This window comes from Branchiostoma floridae, chromosome 16, assembly GCF_000003815.2.
Source record: "Branchiostoma floridae strain S238N-H82 chromosome 16, Bfl_VNyyK, whole genome shotgun sequence".
NCBI lineage: Eukaryota > Metazoa > Chordata > Leptocardii > Amphioxiformes > Branchiostomatidae > Branchiostoma > Branchiostoma floridae.
Window position 1 is genome coordinate 5,529,094 of NC_049994.1, and position 18,130 is coordinate 5,547,223.

General features: G+C 40.3%; 1 protein-coding gene across 4 annotated transcripts in view; it reads left to right on the plus strand.

Annotated features, from left to right (window-relative positions):
• The window catches only part of LOC118403311 (peptidyl-prolyl cis-trans isomerase G-like), a 28,905-nt gene extending 11,022 nt beyond the window's left edge, over positions 1–17,883 (plus strand). For 2 of the 4 annotated variants that reach the window (XM_035801995.1, XM_035801998.1), the window contains 15 exons: positions 4–33; positions 898–1,043; positions 1,861–2,098; positions 2,597–2,725; positions 3,247–3,364; positions 3,878–4,131; positions 8,060–8,140; positions 8,982–9,137; positions 9,561–9,701; positions 11,796–11,975; positions 12,502–13,809; positions 14,141–14,257; positions 14,959–15,090; positions 15,803–15,862; positions 16,519–17,883. In XM_035801995.1, coding sequence (XP_035657888.1) covers positions 4–33; positions 898–1,043; positions 1,861–2,098; positions 2,597–2,725; positions 3,247–3,364; positions 3,878–4,131; positions 8,060–8,140; positions 8,982–9,137; positions 9,561–9,701; positions 11,796–11,975; positions 12,502–13,809; positions 14,141–14,257; positions 14,959–15,090; positions 15,803–15,862; positions 16,519–16,729 — 3,301 coding nt within the window. In that variant the 3' untranslated portion in view covers positions 16,730–17,883. The remainder of the gene's footprint in view (positions 1–3; positions 34–897; positions 1,044–1,860; positions 2,099–2,596; positions 2,726–3,246; positions 3,365–3,877; positions 4,132–8,059; positions 8,141–8,981; positions 9,138–9,560; positions 9,702–11,795; positions 11,976–12,501; positions 13,810–14,140; positions 14,258–14,958; positions 15,091–15,802; positions 15,863–16,518) is intronic. The other 2 variants (XM_035801996.1, XM_035801997.1) reach the window with 2 other exon arrangements.
• The last annotated feature ends 247 nt before the right edge of the window (positions 17,884–18,130 follow it).

Consider the following 18,130-nt stretch of genomic DNA (forward strand, 5'->3'; position numbering starts at 1 on the left):
CAGAACCACCAAACCTGCACCTCATCTAGACAAGTACGCTTTTCGCTTTACCTATTTTGTTTTTGTTTAGAGGGATGAAGTGTTGTTGGTGTGAAGTTTCACCAGTGCGAGTCGGTCCTCTGTACAAAAAATCTAACCCTATGTTTTGATTGCTACATGTATACAATGTATACCAAGCGGTATCATCACTGAAAACTATCTGTCAGGTTACATTGACCTTTACCCAATTCTCAGGATTTGTACTAGTACTGGTTGTTTTGTGTAGGTTCTTTGCCTTAGTTTAAAGCACATGTATTAACTATTATACCCAACACCTTACAGTTGCATCAAACATCTGAGTGGCTAGGCTATTGGACACAAGATTGTAAGGTCATTGTGTTTGATTCCTGGCTTAGAAAGGCACTTTCTTTCAAAAAACACACACAACTTTCCTTACTCCACCCTGGCATAGAAATGGGTATACCTGACTTTAGTTTGGGAGGAGAAAGGCAGCGGAAGAAGAGGAATTGGCTCTGCCTTCTAATACTGTAATTCACTTTGTCTTCTCGGTACCAAACTTTCACGGTCTGAGAAAATTTAACTTGTTCTCGGAACTGAATGTTCACTGTCGCGGCAAGTGCACATAAAAAAAGTCTGTGAATTATTATTTTGTTATTGGTAATGAGAAGTTCACGTTACAGTCGTCACCATGAAAACTGTGAACATAACAGTACATTGAAGAAATCAGGAATTACATTACTCTGCTGTAGACACTGGATAACAACCTACTACCCCTACCACCTCAAAAAAAGGGCTATGGGACCCTTAAAAACCTTTTCCTCGGTACCAGGCAACAACTATAGTGTCTCTTAAACAATTGAATATCCTATATGTATTGTTTCCCTCCCACCCCTGCAGTATCCATGTGGTGTTTGGTCATGTACTAGAAGGACAGCAGATCATACGTACTATAGAGAACCAAAAAACTGATGCCACCAGTAAGCCTTATGCGGACGTTCGCATTGCTAACTGTGGAGAGCTGGTGCCCAAGGCCAAGACCAAGGGTAAGTTACACATGTTTTCAGTACCCACTAACTTTTCTCACCAAGTAAAATTGTCTTAATCGCAATCGCCTTAGAACTCAACTTGCCCTCCCAGTGTCAAATCTACCGAAAATGATTGATATTGCCATGAGGAATATCGGTAAATTTGCTGAAAAAGACTTTTAACGTTTAAGGCATGCGTACCTTCCGCTACTGCCAAAATGACCTCGTCGGGAACTCCAAATCCTTGCAAACTACGGCCGCCCTATGGTCGCAATTGGCAGTGTTTCTGTATCTACGGCAGGGCTCTAGCCAGCGTCCGTTTTTCCGTCAATTGGCGGAAATTTGCTGCGTCTGACGGAAAAATTTTAAAACCAATCCGTCAACCTTGAAGGACAAAAATCCTTGGTGTGAGCTACAGGCGGCTTGGGGACGCCGTCCACGGCCGTAAAATCCACACACTGTTTGTTTTGCTATCGTTATGATTGTTGATAATGTGTGTCGTGCCCTTTTGCATACAATAATCTCATTAAAAACACGTTTTCAAGATCTCAGTTCAGTCTCTCTAACTCCTTAAATATTGTTTTCGCGGTTCTTGCGACAATGGGAATTGGCTGACGAAAAAAAATTTCGAGCTGGCTAGAGCCCTGATCTACGGGAACGAAAATCGTGTGGCTGTGGCCGCGTTAGATGGGTGGCCGCTATAGACTGTTTCTTTATGCCTTGGTCAATGAGAAAAATCCAAGGGACTGACAAAAGTGCCCGCAATGGCCAGGTGGTCGCTATGCAAAGGTGGCCCCTAATTCAGGTTTGACTGTACTTCGCGTGTTTCCTACAGCAAAGAAGAGGAAGAAGGAAGAAGACCAATCCTCATCAGTATCAGACTCATCCAGCGGGTCAGAGTCCTCCTCCTCCAGTGAGAGTGAAGAGGAGGGGTCCATCAGTGGATCCTCCGACAGCTCGGAGACGCGCAGGCGATGGAGCAAGCGCAAGAAGAAGCTCAAGAAGAAGGAGGCCAAGAGGAGACGCAAGGAGAAGAAGAAGAAAAAGAAATCAAAGAAGTCAAGAAAGGATGGGTAGGAAACATTTGTTTGTTTTTTTAATTGCACAGGACTATTAAGACTTTAAGCAGTTTTTTTTTAAAACACAAAATTGTACAATTTCATGCCATATGTTTCTGGTCTTACTTAGTCCTAAGATGGTACCAGGTTAAACAGATGAAAATGTATGCAGAAAGAATAGAAAGCAAAATGGACATTTACCTAGTTTAGCTCACTTAAGAGCAACTCCACTGGTTGTGACAGGTTCGTTGTACCGGGGTAATTCTCCTAGCTCTTTTTGACAAGCACAATGAACAGAACACCCCAGCTTAACGTCTCGTCCTGAGCACTGCAACCCTTTCCAGTAGTGTATGTATTGGATGAGGGATACAGCCGGGATTCGATTCAGGACCTTTGGTCTAGAGGCATAACCACATGCTATGCTGAAGAATAACTCTTGATTGCTCTTCGAGTTATCACCTTTTTCATGTTTTTTGTGTGTTCATTGTTTAGTTTTTCAACTTGCATCCACAGTTCTGACAGTGAAGCAGAAAGTGGTGAAGACAAAGATGGCGGTGTGGCTGCAGCCCTGTCATCTGTACGAGCAGAGGACATCCCTGATATCCCTCCCAACAACTTCCTCCTGCGAAGAACTCCACCAACGTAAGTCAACACTTTTCTTTGTCATCTGGATGTTAAACATGGTGTATGAACTAGGGCTGTTTACCAGTACCATGTACCACTACAAAACCAGTATGAACACACAAGAAAATATCAGTAGACCAGTTTTCAGACTGACAAGAAAATCAACAGTAATGATAACTTACTATAATATGATTGGTAAGAAAGGCTGCAATTTTTGCTTCCTGGCACTAGGGTTCATTTTGAGGTTGCTCTTTCCCCAGCTAGGACTAATATACACTGAAAATAACCTTTACATTTTCTAATGTCTTACACTACTACAGGAATTACTGTCAGGTCCTGGTTCATGTCTCCTACCTCTACATTATCTATTGTCAGTTCCCAAACCATGTACATGACTTGGTACTAGTAGATCACCAAACTCTGTGTCTACATGTAGATGTCTTCAAGTTATTCATTAACTCACTAACCCACTATCTGTGAAAGTCTTCCCTTAAGAAGTGTTTAGAAACTAAGAAGTAGGCATTATTGATTTGATGTAGTGCAAAGTCCCCACAAGAGACAGCCAGCTCCGGCCCTGCCCCTGAACCCGTGTCCTACCAGAGCAGTCGGCCCAAGGTCTCAAAGTCTGGCCGCAAGATCAAGGGGAGGGGAACCATGGTAAGGACGGATGTTTCATACCGTGTTTGCTAGCAAGTTTCTTAAAAATTATAAAGCAACAACTGAAGGTTTTCAAATACAAGTGTATGTGGTGTTCTGCCATAAAAAAGGTACTGTAAATGCATTTAAGTTTGCGGGGATTTAATTTTGCCATATCAGGAAAAGAACTTTTCGCGGGGGGTTTAAGTTTGCGGTAGTGCCATGCACTGTAGTTCCTTACTGCCATGGAAAAATTTGTGGTGGAGTGGCCATAGCGAAAACCTCGAACATTAATCCGCCACAAAAGTTTCTGCATTTACTGTATTAAAAAGCTTGCTCAAACATCATCTAAACGGTCAACTTTCTATGATTCTAAAGACCATGATTAATACAATGTAACAACAGCAACGCTACTGATAAATTGTTTGTTGCTGTCGTTCCTTTCCTGGTCTACTCAAACACAATAGTTACATGTATGTAAGGTCTATGTATGTCATGATGATAAATAACATGTTTGTGTTTTCCTCTTTCCAGCGTTATCGGACCCCTTCTCGCAGTCCCTCCCCTAGCCGCTGGGGGCGCCGTAGTGAGACCCCGCCCCACTGGCGCCAGGAGCAGCTCAGGAGTCGCAACTACGCAGCGGAACGCTGGACGAAAGGCGACAAACTGGCCGAACAGGAGCAGGAGGAGGAACTGCAAGAACGAATCCGCCGCCGTCAGCGTAGACATCGCGATCGTGACCTACGGGATCGCTTTCAACGAGGGAGGTCCAGATCTGACTATGACAGGCATGTGTAACAGTTGTTGTGTTGTACAATGTAGTCTGAGGTTTGAGCTAAAACATATAGCAAGTGAATATATAACTGTACATGCAGTTCTGTTACAATCTGCTTGGTGGTACTGCTGTATTGATTTCCAAAGAGGGAGGTTCAGATCTGCACTACCAAAAATGGTTTTTCTTATTTTTCTTGTTTTCTTATGGAGAGAAAGATTTTCTTTGGTAAAGAAAATTCAAGGAAAGTAAGAAACCCTCTGCAAAATCTCTGTATGTTAGTTCTTGGAGAAAGAGTTTTTCTCTATTTTTTCTTAAGTGAAGAAAGTATTTCTATTAAGATACTTGCCGACAAGAATTTTCTAGAAATTTAAGAAAAACTTTATTTTTTAATCTTCCCATAAGATTCATTTTCTCTAAGGTCAAACAGAGTATTCCATAGATTCTAACCATAAGATCTTAAATCTTGTCATTTCTTAATTTCTACGTAAAATCTTGGTTTGCTAGAAGAAAATTCTTGACTTTTCTTGATTTTCTTATCCAGGAAGTTTGAGAAAGATGATTTTTGTTTTTCTTTCTAACAATTAAGAAGATACAAGAACTTTTTTCTTCACTTTCTTGACGAAATAATGTTAAGAAAAAGAAGAAAACAAGAAATTCTAAAACAAGATAAGACAAGCATAAAATTCACAAATGTTCTTATTTTCCTTATCCAGAAAGTTTAAGAAAGATAATTCTTGATTTTTTAGGTTATGTTTAAGAAGATACAAGAATTCTTTTCTTCACTTACTTGATCAAATATAGGTATGAAAAATTATAAAATCAAGAAATCAAAACAAAAAGTTACAACTAGCATAAAATTCTTTAATGTTATGTTTTCCTTATTCTAAAAGCGTAAGAAAGATGCTTCTTGTTTTTCTTGGTAATGTTTAAGATATACTATATAATATTTCTTAACTTTCTTGATTAAGAAAAACAAGATAATTTTGGGGGTTCATGGCACCTAGAGGTAGTTGTAAAATATAACATTTAGTTGAATAGTATGGTAACCTTTCTTTTGAAATTTCTGTTGGTGACCAAGCTATGTTTATTTCAAAGTTATATGTTAAACTTTGCTTTCCTCAAATCAAAACCCATTTTGTTATTCTTGGTAACAAGAAAACATTTCTTGATTTTCTAGCCTATCTTGTCATGTGACTTTTTGTGAACTCCTGATTGGTTTATTCGTATCCCAGAGTACTGTTGGTCTGCCCCAGGTGGTCCATCTCTATTTTGAACAGTTATAAGAAAATGTTTCTTAACTTTTCTTGTTTTTCTAGCCTCTCTGGTCATGTGACTTTTTCTGAAGCCCTGATTGGTTGATCCGTATCCCAGAGTACAGTTGGGCTACCCCATCTCCATTCTGAACAGAGTGACAGTTGCAACAGCTCAGTTCACTATTCTTTGTATCAGTTGATGACTCATGCCAGTTTTACAGTCAAAAGTAAGGTAAAAGGGACTATGATCATGTGAGGCATTGGTGACTGGGTTCAATTTGCTAAAAATCAACAACTGCGCAGGGGAAACAGCTGGGAGCCAGATATGACGGATTAGGTAAGTGTGCCCCCCTCCCCCACCTTGAAATACTTCAAGATAAAAGAAACCCATGCATAGACTTTAGAGCATTGGGTTCAAAAGCAACAAGGCACAGAATCTTTACAAAGCAGTAGATATGGAGAGGCAAGAGTTGTATCCATAGCTATATCCACCTTTTGGCTGCCAAATTCTATGTGCACATTGTATATGACTAACCAAAATATGTCGTTGGGAGATTCCATTTTATATCACAGGGTTAGTCTGCTGTATTTCGGTTCAAAAATAAATTTCACTACTCTGTACAGTATCAAGTAAACATACATATCTATAGGTGTCACCAGTGGGTTAAAAATAGATATACATGTATAGTACAGTGCATTACTGCAGTTGATATATTTAATTTTATATTATTCAAACTTGTTTACTTGATACCTTTTCTTGTTGTTTTGTGTAAGACTGCAAAGTAACAAAGGTCTTTATTTCTTTTCTCCAGGTGTCTGGAGATTTTGACCATACCTAATGTCAAGAATGAAAAGTTCACACTGCAAGAGTTTGCTCTATTTTGGAATGTGATACTCTGTAACCATATGAAATAGTTATATCTAAGTTTATAAATTATGGCCTTAGCATATTCTGCTACAAAACAGCTACACTGCCATTACAGCAGCTTTAAGAAGGGTACTGAATTTGAGACTTTCCTTTTTGTACGTATATCTAGAGGAGTAATCGGCAATTTGAATGTAAAGTAATTAATATGCTCCTTGGTTATTGGTTATATAGTATTATAGTAATAAATTCTACCATAATCATTGATGTTTGTTTGGTACTGTCATGATCGTAAAAATATTCCCATTCAAAGACTGTTACTGATGTGATCATGCATACTTCATAAATTTTATGTAAGAATGTGGTAATAAATTTCCTATACTATACATATAATTAGTTGAGATTTCTTCCTCTAACATTTTTGTAGTTGCTTTTAACTATTTAGTGATTTTCTGTTTTGAAGTATTTGACAGCATGAATGATTGTTTAAGAAAGTGAATCTCAATGCAAGAAACATTTTCTTGGTGTAAGAATACTCTGTCTTTAGGAAGGAAGAAATTCTTGGACCAGAAGCTGATTCTTGGTGCAAGTAAAATATTCCTGGTGCAAGATTTCCAGACTTGTAGAGAGAAGCACTGTCTTAGAGTAAGAGTATCAGTCTTAAGAGTAGAAAGGAATTCTTGAGCAAGATCCTGAATCTTAGCACAAGATGCATATTCTGTTAACTGGTAACTTAGTTCTTTAGGACAGAAAGGTTTCCTTGCTTACAAAAACTTTCAAGAAACTGATTCTAGGTTTGACCTGCTACCAGAATCTTTATCTTTGTACAAGATAATATATATTGGGTTTAAGACATCTATTCTTAAGGACGGAAGGTTATTCTTGTTGAGAGAATCTAAATCTTCATACAAGATGCATAATATGGTTAGTGCAAGAAGCAACAAGAAATCGATTATTAAGGACAGAAAGATTTTCTTGCTAAAAGAACCTTTCAAGAAACATAATCTAGGTTTTCCTGCTATAAGATTAGATATTTAATCTTTGTTCTAGAATAAGATTATTTTTCTTAGTTTAGAGAACATTTATAGGTTTGAAACTATGATTAGATATAAATTCTGTACCACAGAATCATTCTTGCCACAAGAAAATTAATCTTAAGTTTTTAGTCCCGAAATTTAAGAAAAAACAGCTTGGTCTGAGAAAAAAATCTAAGAAAACTTTAACCTTCTAACTGACATTTTCTTATTTTCTTATTTTCTCACACAGAGAATAATTTTCTTTGTGGAAGATAACTTTTCTTCCACAAAGATAAATAAGAATGGCATTTTTGGTAGTGTGACTACGACAGGCATGTGTTGTCGCATTGCACAATGTAGATCTTTTTGTCTGCAGTTTGAGCTAAAACAAAGCAAGTGAAGTCATAACTCTTCCAAAACCCTACATGCAGTTCTTTAACAATCTGCTTGGTGGCACTGCTGTACTGATTTTCAAACAGGTCCAGATCTGACCATGATAGGCATGTGTTGCACAATATAGATCTTTTCGTCTGAGGTCTGAGCTAAAATGTAAAAATTCATATTCCGAAACCCCACATGCAGTTCTTGTACAATCTGCTTGGTGGCACTGCTATACTGACTTCAAAGGGGAAGGTCCAGATCTGACTATGACAGACATGTGTTGTTGTGTTGCACAATGTAAATCTTTTTGTCTGAGCTAAAACATAGCAAGTGAATTCATAACCCTTCCAAAATCCTACAAGCAGTTCCTTTACAATCTGCTTGGTGGCACTACTGTATTGACTTTCATTTCCTTTGGATTTCCAGCGAGGACTATGAGGAGTATGAAAGCCGTGACCGCCGCCATTCTCACCGAGACAAAAAGAAGCACAAGAAGGACAAGAAGAAGTAAGAAATTGTACACCTGATCTATTTGTTAGGAACTGCTCGAAAGTGCTTGAAATCCTTTTTCAGCCAGGTTGCCCAGGTGGCAAGCTGAGTCAAAAGCCAGGTTGTGCCATCAGCATTTCAGGTTGCCCACTTCCAAGATGTTACTTTCTTCAAATCAGCTACTTATCCATTATCATTTTGTCCAATCACATGTGACTTCTTATGTTTTGTCTTATCAAGAAATAAATACAAAAGATTAATATGCACATAGGTGGGGGAAATAGGTGTTCCAACTGCAAAATTCTGGGTTGTGCACTGCACTAACTGGGTTTAAAATCAAGTTGCATGTTTAAGTGTGCAATTAGGTATTTTGAGCACTGACTGCTTTAGTTTGTTACATGTATGTCAAGTTGTGTTTTTGTGAGAATACATTGTTCATGTACCTTGCGCCATCAACATTTCAGGTTGCCCCACTTTCAAGTTATTACTTTCTTCAAATCAGCTACTTATTCATTATTTTTTGTCCAGTTACATGTGACTACTTATGTTTTATCTTATCATAAAATGAGTTTGTTATGTGAAGTTGTGCTATTGTGAGATTACATTGCACAATGTACCTTGCAAAAGAATACTGTAAATGCAGAAACTTTCGCGGTGGGTTAATGTTCACGGTTTTCATGGTGGCCACTTCACCACGAACTTCAAACCACCGCAACATTTTTCCTTGGCAGTAAGAGACTACTGTGCATGGTGCTACCACGAACTTAAAACCATTGCGAAAAGTCCTTTTTCTCGCTACCGCAAAATTAAATGCATTTACTGTATTATATGAATTCATTATCTTGTCCCTAATTTTCAGGTCCAAGCACAAGAAGAAGAAGCACAAGAAGCATGCCAAGAAGCGTTCCCGGCGCGACAGCAGTGCAGACTCCCAGTCCGGGTCGGCATCACGTTCAGACTCACGCTCCAGGTCCCCTGTCAGGAGGGAGAGGGAGTCAGTACCTGAGAAAGAAAAGTAAGTTTGTACGGGAACGCGTGGTGCAGCGGCAGTGTGTTTGGCATAGGACCAACAGGTCTCGTTCGAAACCTGCCGTGTCACCGATCATGTTTCCTTGGGAAAGGCACTTAACACAACTTTCCTCACTTTACTCTGGTTAAAAATGAGTATCTAGCTTCAGCTAGGACCGTCCCTCAGATAGGACGTTAAATGGAGGTCCCGTATTCGGGAAGAGCCACACCTTGAGCAAGTTTAAGAACCCACTACACTTATCAAAAAGAGTAGGGGACCTTCCTGGTGTGAGTGGATCAAACCTTACAGTCTGGTTGACATCTTGCAAAGGTGTTAGTCACCTGTTATGTCAATCCTTCCACAAATGTGGTAAAACTGAATGAAATAAAAAATTTTCAAAAATGTGTTTTTCTATCCGTGTTCCTGTAGGTCAGAAAGCCCCCCTCCCACACACTGGAAACCAGGGCAGGCTCCTCTCAAACCACACAAAACAGAACTGCACCGCCAGAGTGCGCCACTGACTAATGGAGAGGACAGGGAGGAGGAGGAGGTATCCAGTGTGAATGGACGGTGAGTGGGGATCAGGCTTTTAGCCAGGCATATGCGTCAAGGCATCAATTGGACGTACTGTTCTGAAAATAATAAGGAATTGGACGCACTAAATGCACTGAAGAGGCCCTTGCACTGGGCGCAGATCCTCTGACAAGCATTAGATTCTGATTGACCAGGGATTCCACTAGGTTACAGTCTTCAACTATGACCTCTCTGACAGTAATTTGCCCCTCAGGAAACCTCAGAATGTTCCATTTTAACTTAGAATTCTTTCAAACCCAAACCATGCAAGGTCGATGCCCCCTGACCCCCCTACAATACTTACATCTGTATTTTTTGCCATATGGTGAATCTCAGTCACTAAGAAATTTGGACCACTTAGCTAAAAGCCTGCTGGTGATTTTGTGAAAATCTCATCACTGCTCAAACTTGTGGAGAAAAGTACAACTGTTAGAAGATAATATACTTTTTGTGGTTAGCATTATCTTTACCAAGAAGGTTACTAGACTACTCTCACCTCTCAAATAAACGTACCGGTACGTTTATTTTTTTCCGCCTCAAAATCCACCCGGTACGTCCTTATTTTAGACGGTACGTTTATTTTTTTTTTCAAATTGGGGCTTTCTTTACTAACCAGGGACCTCAAAAATATTGAAAGTTTGGTATTTTCTGCCCATATTTCCGCTGTATTTTTGCTTAATATTCACTATTTTTCGGACGAGGCATCGCGGATTTCCCTGCCGCTAGCGCTATGACCCAAACATAACTAGGGATGCGTACCGGTACGCAGGACCAGTTCTGGACTTGCAAAAACGTTTCGGTTCAGGTCCAAAAATAGCGGAACACAAGTGATTCGGTACTGGACTCGTAAAAAAATATATCCTTTTCGTTTTAGACCATCTTTAACCTTCCAAAAATCTTGAAATGTTGCGCTGAACAAAGACGAAAACATCGAGGTCACATGCTACACACACAGTCGCTTACTTCCGTAAATTCTCTATCAAAACACAGAAATTAACCACCAACCAAACAAATTAAAAAGTTATCAATACTTTTCCACTATTTTTCACCCGTAGTCAACTTGTTTTAATGTTCCAGCAACGAAAAAATCATTCCAAAACAAAGCATAGCGTTCAAATCGGCTCGAAAAGATCCGCCATGTTGCATTCATCAACTCACGCCGAATCTCGCGGTAATGCGCGAGAGAATCATATATTTTCTGCAGTACCGGTATTTCTCGATAGGGGGCAGTGTCTATGACCTTGGTTTCTGCAACATTGAAAATAGCACAAGTGGTGAATAAGGTATTCTAAGTTGGAATGTTTCTTCAAAATGTTATTTTGTAACAATGATTATAAAATAAACTTCTTTTTTCATTTCTTCAATTTTTATTTTCAGTCATTTTTTTTACTTTTATTTTAACCTTTGTTGATGGTGTGACACTCAGATAAAGAAAATATGTGCAATAACATGGGGATTATTCTGTTCATTATTTATACAATTAACTGATATGGTAATAAAAAATAAAAAATAAAAAAATAACTGATATGGTACTGAGGCATAAATAAATAAAAAGAGCCTACCTGCTTATCATCTTCTCTTGGACTGAAGTAGCATGGGCACAGTTTACATGTCAATTTGGTAATTTTCCGGGGGGTACTTTTATTCCAGGGGGTACTTTTATTAGATTTTGAAGATTTGTCCGGGGGGTACTTTTATTCCAGGGGGTACTTCTATTTGAGAGGTGAGAGTAAGTATGTTTTTGGTTTCATTTTTGACTAGGTTAAACTTTGTTTTTGTGGACAACATAACTGAAAAATCCATTGATAGATCTTCATATGAGTTGGTAGATGAGTAGGTGTCAGGAAAACAAAGGTCAAGTACGATGCAGCGCCTCCTATTAGTTTTCTTTGGTATTGCAGCAGAACATGTGTTTTCATTATCTTGTGATCTGAACAATTGTAGTGATTTTTGAGTTCTGGGTTTTATACATATATTATTAGTATGTAGAAATTTGCCCTTGGGGACTGGGAAGTAATGTACATGTTTCTTTGTTGTTTGTATGTGGCATACACATTGCATTGACATGATTGTTCTCTATTCCTCTTGCAGTCGTTCACCAAGCCGTAGCCCCTCCCCTTCCCCGTCCCCTCCCCCCAGGCAGCGCAGTCCCTCTCCCCCACCCAGGCAGCGTAAGCCCTCCCCTCCTGCAGTACCTACCTATCATTCTAGGGACCAGGGGAGGCAAATACAGACTGGAGGGTGGTCATCTGAAGATAGAGGATCAGACAGGTAGGAGGAGAGTTAGTGTTTTTTTTTTTGGCGATCCCTCAGGGGCAAGCCAAATGGTTAGTCCACACCAATTTTACTTGTAGCTTTTCATATTTTTTTCAGAAAAAAATTGAACAGGCAGATCGAAAAAAAATAAAAATATATTTTTTTAAAAGGTCTGGGGTGAAGATATATGGCTTGAATAACAAAGAAAAAGCCTAGGAGTTCAATTGCACATTTTATACAATCCTTCTTTTGATTTGTTTCTAATGTTCTGAATAAAAGGCATTGTTTTTGGACTGAAATTGTGTGCCTGAATGGTATTATTTACATGTTAGTGATAGAAAAAACCTGTATTATTTTTTCTCTGGACTTATTTTCTTTTAATGAAAAAAAGTGGACAGGCGAATCCGAGAAGCAAGAAATAAAATTTGTGTGACCTCACTTAGAAATTTTTGTATTAAAAGATACTATGGCATCCAACTCTTTTGCTTATCCACCTTGTTGAAACAACTGATGTTAAGTTTGTTTGTTTGTTTGTTTGTAGGTATGGAAACCAGACCAGGATGTCTGACCAAAGGTCATCACAATCCCGATCACAAGAGAGGTCCTACCAAAGGTCACGGTCAAGGTCAGATAGCAGGTCAAAACGGAGAGACAGGTCATCATCTCATTCTAGGTCTTACTCTCGGTCTAAATCTCGATCCAGATCTAAGTCACCAGTTCGGTCACGTAGAAGCTCTCGTTCAAGTGCTTCGAAGAGTAAATCGTCGGAAGACTACTCGCGATCCAGCGACCGCGAGGCGAGCAGGAAGAAATCGGAACGGAAAGGCTCCAACTCCTCGCAGAAGAAGATCCGGGAGAGGTTCAAGTGGCAGCCGCCCCTGGAGCCGGAGGATGAAGTTGAGGAAACTGTGGAGTACGGGAGGAAGTCCGAGGGACAGATTTCTTCATCAGGGGAGCAGAAACCAAGGATCAGGACCCCACCTATGGCTCAAATCTGGGGGAACGTTGCCGAAGAGGTAAAGAGAAAACCCGTGTCTTCCTCCTCCGAATCAGACAAGAGTGTCGAAAAAAGCAGTCCTCCAAGGAGAGCCAGCAGTGGGAGCGATATGGAAGTCTCTGATCAAGAGAACGGAGGCATTGAGGTATCTTCTCATTCGAAACCTGCCGAGCCAGGCAGAAACAAGATAAACATAAGGCTGTCGCCCAGTCAGAAAAGAGAGAGCCCTCCGGGAAGAGTCCTCACAGGCCGTAAGGTGGAGATTGTGGTGAGAGAACGTGCGCCAAACCCCCAACCTACCGGCAAGTGGAAGGCGCTGGGAAATGCCGAGGATTTTATAGATAAAGAGAGTAAAGCAGGGCTAGAGAAAGAGAGGATGTCTGATAGGTCGCGCAGCGAGGAAGAATCCAAGGTTTATAGGGTCAAACCTGGATCGCTTATTGACGAAGTACAGAAGACGTCGGAGCGTCACTCCAACCGCCATCTCCGAAAGAGGGTTGAGAGCGAAGAGTCCGACAGCCAGCGTAGTCGTAGCCGCAGCCCCAAACGGACCAGCCAGCGACGATCGTCCTCCAACCGGCGCTCTGCAGACAGGAGGCGACACCGAACGTCCTCACGTTCAAGATCTCGTAGTTACAGTAGACGCAATAGAAGCTACAGCCGGTCGCGCAGTAGGGAGAGGCCCAGCCGGCGAGAGTCTGAGAGACGGAGGGGGGGTTCTGACAGGAGGAGTTGGAGCAGGCGAGAGAGGAGTAGAAGCGATGAGCGTCGCCGTAGGAGCCGTGAGCGTCGCCGAAGTGCCTCCCCTCAAACCAGGCGCCGCAGTAGGTCACGCAGTCAGGATTACAAGAGGTGAGAATGCCTCAATCAGAATTAAACTCAACATTTGTTTATTGTCACAGATGCATATCATTGGAAAATTACAATAATAATACAATTACAGAATCTGTAATGCTGAGCCATTATATATTTTTAAAAAAATACTAATTGCTGTTTTTTGGGGATCAGCTTTCAAATTTTACTTGCTAAGTTTAAAACAGCTACAAATTTTTAAGTATTAAGTGCTGTTAAGATGTCTCTCAAATCAGGCTTATTAGCAGCATTGGAAGTTTTCTTCAATGTTCTCCTCTCCATGAGTTATTAAATTTTGTATACTTTGTGTAAATCTTACTAACTCCTACAGGGAGAGGAGGCGCAGCTACAGCAGGAGTCAGAGTCGGAGCCCGTCTCGTGAGAAGCGACGTTCCCGTAGCGACAGCAGTGACCATCGGAACAGGTCACGGGACAGGTCATATGACAGGTAAGCCTAGCTTCCTTTGACAACCTTCTTGGTTGATAAAAAGCTGAAGATCTCTCTTTAAGCAGCTTTTTGATGGATATTTTGTAGGTGTTTGCGAGATCCTCTAACCTACATTGTACTTCCTGCAAAGGTAGCCATGTGGTTACAAGTTTAGATAGCAGGAAGAAGTTGAGAGGAGGGGTGGGTACCGGTACAGAAAATTCAGGTCCAGAGGAACCGGACCTGAACCTGGACCTTATTCGCAATTGTCTTGTAAACCCGGGTGATACTCAAAACAATGGTTCATTTCGCTAAAAAGAGATCTGTTTGGTGGAGTATTTGATTTCTACGGGCATTTTAAATCCTACAAGGCTAACAAGGCTCTGTATCGATTTACTGTAAAACTTGGTAGAAGTGACTGTAAACTCGATTCTACTACCCTCTTGTCATTTCCTCCGATCAGAAAGCCCCAAAACGTATGAATGTCTGTTCATATACAAAAACAAATGTAGTCTGTTCATTTTCTAATAGGTCCAACATCCAGTCCATCAAATTTTTTTAGGTTCTTTTTTTTTTGGACCAGTCCAAGAAGAAAAGATGGTTTTGTACCAGTACCCACCCAGTGGTACCCCACAACTGTTCTAAGTCTAACACCCAATCATTGATTGCTTTTTTTTTTTCAAAAGTTTGTCTCTCCCCTTCTTGCTGTGTTGTTTGTGAAGCTCTTCGTCCAGTTCCAGCCTTAGTCCGGGGTACAGGTATGTTTACGATCGCCGCCGAAGAAGCAAACGCCACCGTTCCCCCTCCCCCTACCGTCACCACCACCCCCGATCCCGACACAGATACAGGCATAGGTACGGCCGCAGTCTCCGCACCGCGTCAGCATGGATCGCGGGAAAATGACGTCACTAACAAAAGCATCCTGATGGCTGTTTGTTGGATTGTTCTGTTGACTCTAACTTGATACAAATTTTGTTGCTGAGTAGCATGCCAAAACTTTGACATTGAACAATGATGGTTTGTTGTACACTGAACAATGTAGAGTAGCTTTTGAAAAAATAGTATCATAGTCTAATATGACCAGTAACTTTAGCCTGCCGTACTTACTGTAGATTTATATAGTCACAGTATAGCGCTATTGTACAGGTATGCTGACTTGATTTATGTAGTATGACTATGAGTTTGCTACATGTAACTTTTCATCTCTGTTGTTAAGCCATTGTTTCATTGCTTCAAAGGACTTAGCCAAACTGCATTCTTAAAGTGGATGCAAAGCCGCCTGCAGTGTAGTTAGATAACCTTTCTCTACAAAACTGCTGAATTGGTGTATTTTAACAGTTATGGAGTTTACTATGGATTTGCATAACTCAACATTGTATTGATGTTTGTATAGTTTTATATTTGTAGCAATGATATGGATGAATTTCTCTTCCCAGTGTCATCTTCCTCTACATTGTTTATCAAAATGCACCAGGTCCTGTAAAAGTTGCTTCAGAATGTCATGGACAATGACATAACCTTACAGTCCTTACTCAAAAATCACCATACCATATGTCCCTTGTGCAGGGGTCATCGCAGGTCAGAGAGCAGGTCCAGACGCAGCCGGCGCTCTCGCTCCTACTCCAGGTACGTGGACTCATTTGTTTATCATCTGATGATTTATTTATGCATGTCGTTCATTTAAACATTTACCAGTTGATCAACAATAAAGAGTTGATGACAACCAGGTGGCCTTTTGGTCTAGTAGCAAGGTATCAGGACTTCCATGGTCATCCCTTCCAATTGTGACACTTTTTTTTATCTTCTGAACTACATACTGTAAATGCAGAAATGTTCGCGGTGGTTTTATGTTCGTGGTTTTCACGGTGGCCACTTCACCACAAACTTAAAACCGCCAGAAACATTTTTCCATGGCAGCAAGACAGTACAGTGCGTGGTGCTACCGCGAACTTAAAACCACCGCGAACAGTCCTTTTTCCTGACACCGCGAAATTAAATCCCTGCAAACTTAAATGAATTTACAGTATAAAAAGTACTTCGATGTAGATTAGACATCGAGGTAATAGGATACACCAAAAAGTAGTTACCCAAGCAACTGGATATGGTTTTGGATATGGTTTTGGAAACGGTCAGACGTTTCGGATGTAATCCACTATCCTTCGTTAGTGTCACCAACTACTTTTTAGTGTATACATGTAGTGTTTTTAATTACACAGTGTGATGAAAGTGAACAGTTGAATGTAGATGTATTATATCATGTATTATATGTGTTCCCACTTCAGGTCTCGTTCACGCAGCTACAGCAGCGACAGTTCCAGGTCACGTTCCAGGTCACGGTCAAAGTCACGCTCGTACTCGCGGTCCAGGTCTCGCAGTCGCGGCCGGAGTGACCGCAGACGAGACTCGCACCGCCGCCGCTCGTACAGCCGCAGTGCCAGTGGGTCCAGTAGTGGGTCCGACAGTGGGAGCGAATCCTCCAGCAGTCAGGACTGAATCTTTCCACTGTTATAATCATTTCTTTCACACAAAACGGACCTCCCTTTTGTGATAATGGTAGCTTCCAGATTCTGCTACACATTGTTTTATTGTGGAACAGTCCACTTCTAAAGTAGGGGTGATATAGAAATGGTGATATAGAAATGGTAATATCGATAACATTTACGTAGTATATTCCTTGGCAATGATCGCTAAAGGTATACAAAATTTTCTTTAGGACAAGTATGGTTAGAACCTATGTATAGGAAAGCCCCAACCACAATCAATGGTAGGCACCCTGGTAGATAGTTTAGTGTGAATAATATCAAGTCAACATAGATAAACTGTAGACTTTACATGGAAATCTGAAATTTTTTTAGCCTTCATGATAGAGGCGACTATGCTTGAAATGGAATCTTGGAGACCTGCACAATGTGCAGAAGAATTGTTCGTTTACTTCTGAATAAAATGTTTTGTTGTAATGTGTACATGCAGTATACTATAGCTGCTATGATAGAGTTATGGACACATGTAAGTAGCTAACTTTTCCATGCTGTTGTGTCATATTGAAGTCATAAGTCCTCCTAACACTGTGAAGTACATAAAGTTTGTTGCTGTACATTAGGACTTAAAATTTGTTGGAAATGTTCATGAACTATAGCATGTAACATGCAGCGCAATGTACGTGAAATGCATCTAATTCAAACCAGCACGATTGGACTGTCTACAGTAACTGCACAAAATACAAGTCATTTTGATGTAAAGGACACTTTTGTAAGAAGACTTTAGAGCAAATGATAACATGTAGGTTAAACATGGGTTTGGCATACAATTCTCGGAAGAGAATTTGCATGTCTGAAACAGAAGCATTTATAGTTATCTTCATAACAGCTTTTGTCTTTTTTGGCGACAGCTCAGGGGCGAGTTATTAAATATGTAGGTGAGCTATGCATCGCAGTCTTATTTTTTAATAGGTTGGTCACTACCACTCTAAAAACTGTACAAAGGACACAGAACTTTAATACCTTGAACCTGCATTTGCACCCTTGCCTGTAGATTCTTTCATGATACTGGACTTTTGACTGTGGCTTCCAAATTATGTTAGATTTTCCATGTATACCTGGTGGATGAATAAGGAATCACATCGTAGAATAAACTAATGACATCATGAATTGTCTGAATTGTTGTTCTTTTTAAAGTGAAGATATATCGTTAGCAATATTATAGGAATTGTACTTGTAGCCTTATGTATTTTCAAGAAACAAGGAAAACAGAAATGCAATATTTCCTTTTTATACTGCATTGGGAGGGAATATAGACAATAGCCGCTATACCTAGGTGGAAAGCCAAAGCCAGAAAGCGAGTGTTACTATACTAGTATTTCAACATGGCTAGCGTAAGAAATAGCCATTGCATGTT